General features: G+C 58.0%; 1 protein-coding gene across 1 annotated transcript in view; it reads left to right on the top strand.

Moving 5' to 3' along the window:
• Positions 1 to 373: 373 nt before the first annotated feature.
• The window catches only part of LOC113812636 (cationic amino acid transporter 2), a gene marked incomplete at its 5' end in the record, with an annotated part of 1,709 nt that continues 989 nt past the window's right edge, over positions 374 to 1,093 (top strand). Inside the window, 1 exon segment of the mRNA XM_070131317.1 lies at positions 374 to 1,093. This exon segment is cut by the window's right edge and continues 4 nt beyond it. Within this exon segment, the coding sequence (XP_069987418.1) occupies positions 374 to 1,093 (720 nt within the window).

The raw sequence follows: 1,093 nt of genomic DNA, 5'->3' as shown, positions 1-1,093 counted from the left end.
ATTTTTGTTTTCATTATTCCTTTGAACTGAGCTCTTGCTAAGCCCAAGGTCCATTCAGTGACTGTTATCCCCAAACCCCTTCGGAACGGGTGTCGGGACGTCAAGCTAAACAGGCCGCCTGAGGACTGAGTCGCCGACGGGGAAACTGGACCAAAACTAGCTAACCCTTCCCCTTGTCCGGTTAACTTCCTCTATCACAAAGGAAAGCCTACAAAAATATCAGTACTTGGCTGTGAAATAAACTCGATTGTGATTTTTGAACCATTGAAATGTATAGTCGTGCGCGTGTGTTACTGAACACATAGGCATACTCGGAGAAAAGGTGGAGAGCACATAGTTTCCATTCAGCTGTTGGAATCTTTTTCCCGCCCAGGATGGCCTGCGTGTGCTACCTCAGCGGGTTCTTCCCGCGAGGCCCAAGGCTTCGCCGCTCACGTCCCCGGGCTCCGAGAGCGGCGTCAGTGGACTCAGCCACGACGCCCGCGACACCGCGCCTCTGTTGGACAACCTCGAGACGTCGCCCACCTCTCCCTTGAAGGCGCCGCTCGCTGCGCCATCGCCCCCCACTGCCCTGCAGACAGCGAGTGAGTGTCCGGAGCTGGAGGCCGCTACACCCCGTGAACCTCCTCAATCGGCTGACTCGGAGTCTGAGTCGGCTGCGTCAGGTTACGAAACGGATACAGACGCGGAGGACGACATAGACGCCGCAGTGGCCGAGTACCAGGAAAAGCTGCGTGTGGCAACGCTAGACACCGGCGCCCCCTGCACGCCGAACCCCGCCTCAGCTCGGCGGGCGTGCTTGGTGCTTGCAGCTCTGCTATTAACGGTCATTATAGAATCCCTTGTGGCAGTGTATGGGTGGCGAGGCGGCGGTACTCACCCGTTCCTGGTGGCGACTTTGGTCATCTGCATGTTGGTCACTCTCCTGCTGGTGGTCCTGCTCACTCGCCTGCCTACCCTCCGTCCCAACCAAACCGTCGCCTTCCAAGTGCCGGCCGCGCCGTGGCTCCCCGCTGCGGCTCTCTTCCTCAACTTCTTCTTGCTGGTGCAGGTGCTCAGCCACTCCTGGGCGGTCCTCTTCGTGTATTTATTA

The sequence above is a fragment of the Penaeus vannamei genome, chromosome 16, assembly GCF_042767895.1.
Source record: "Penaeus vannamei isolate JL-2024 chromosome 16, ASM4276789v1, whole genome shotgun sequence".
NCBI classification, from domain to species: domain Eukaryota; kingdom Metazoa; phylum Arthropoda; class Malacostraca; order Decapoda; family Penaeidae; genus Penaeus; species Penaeus vannamei.
The sequence above is the reverse complement of the archived record's forward strand: the minus strand, read 5'-3'. Positions and strand labels throughout refer to the sequence as shown.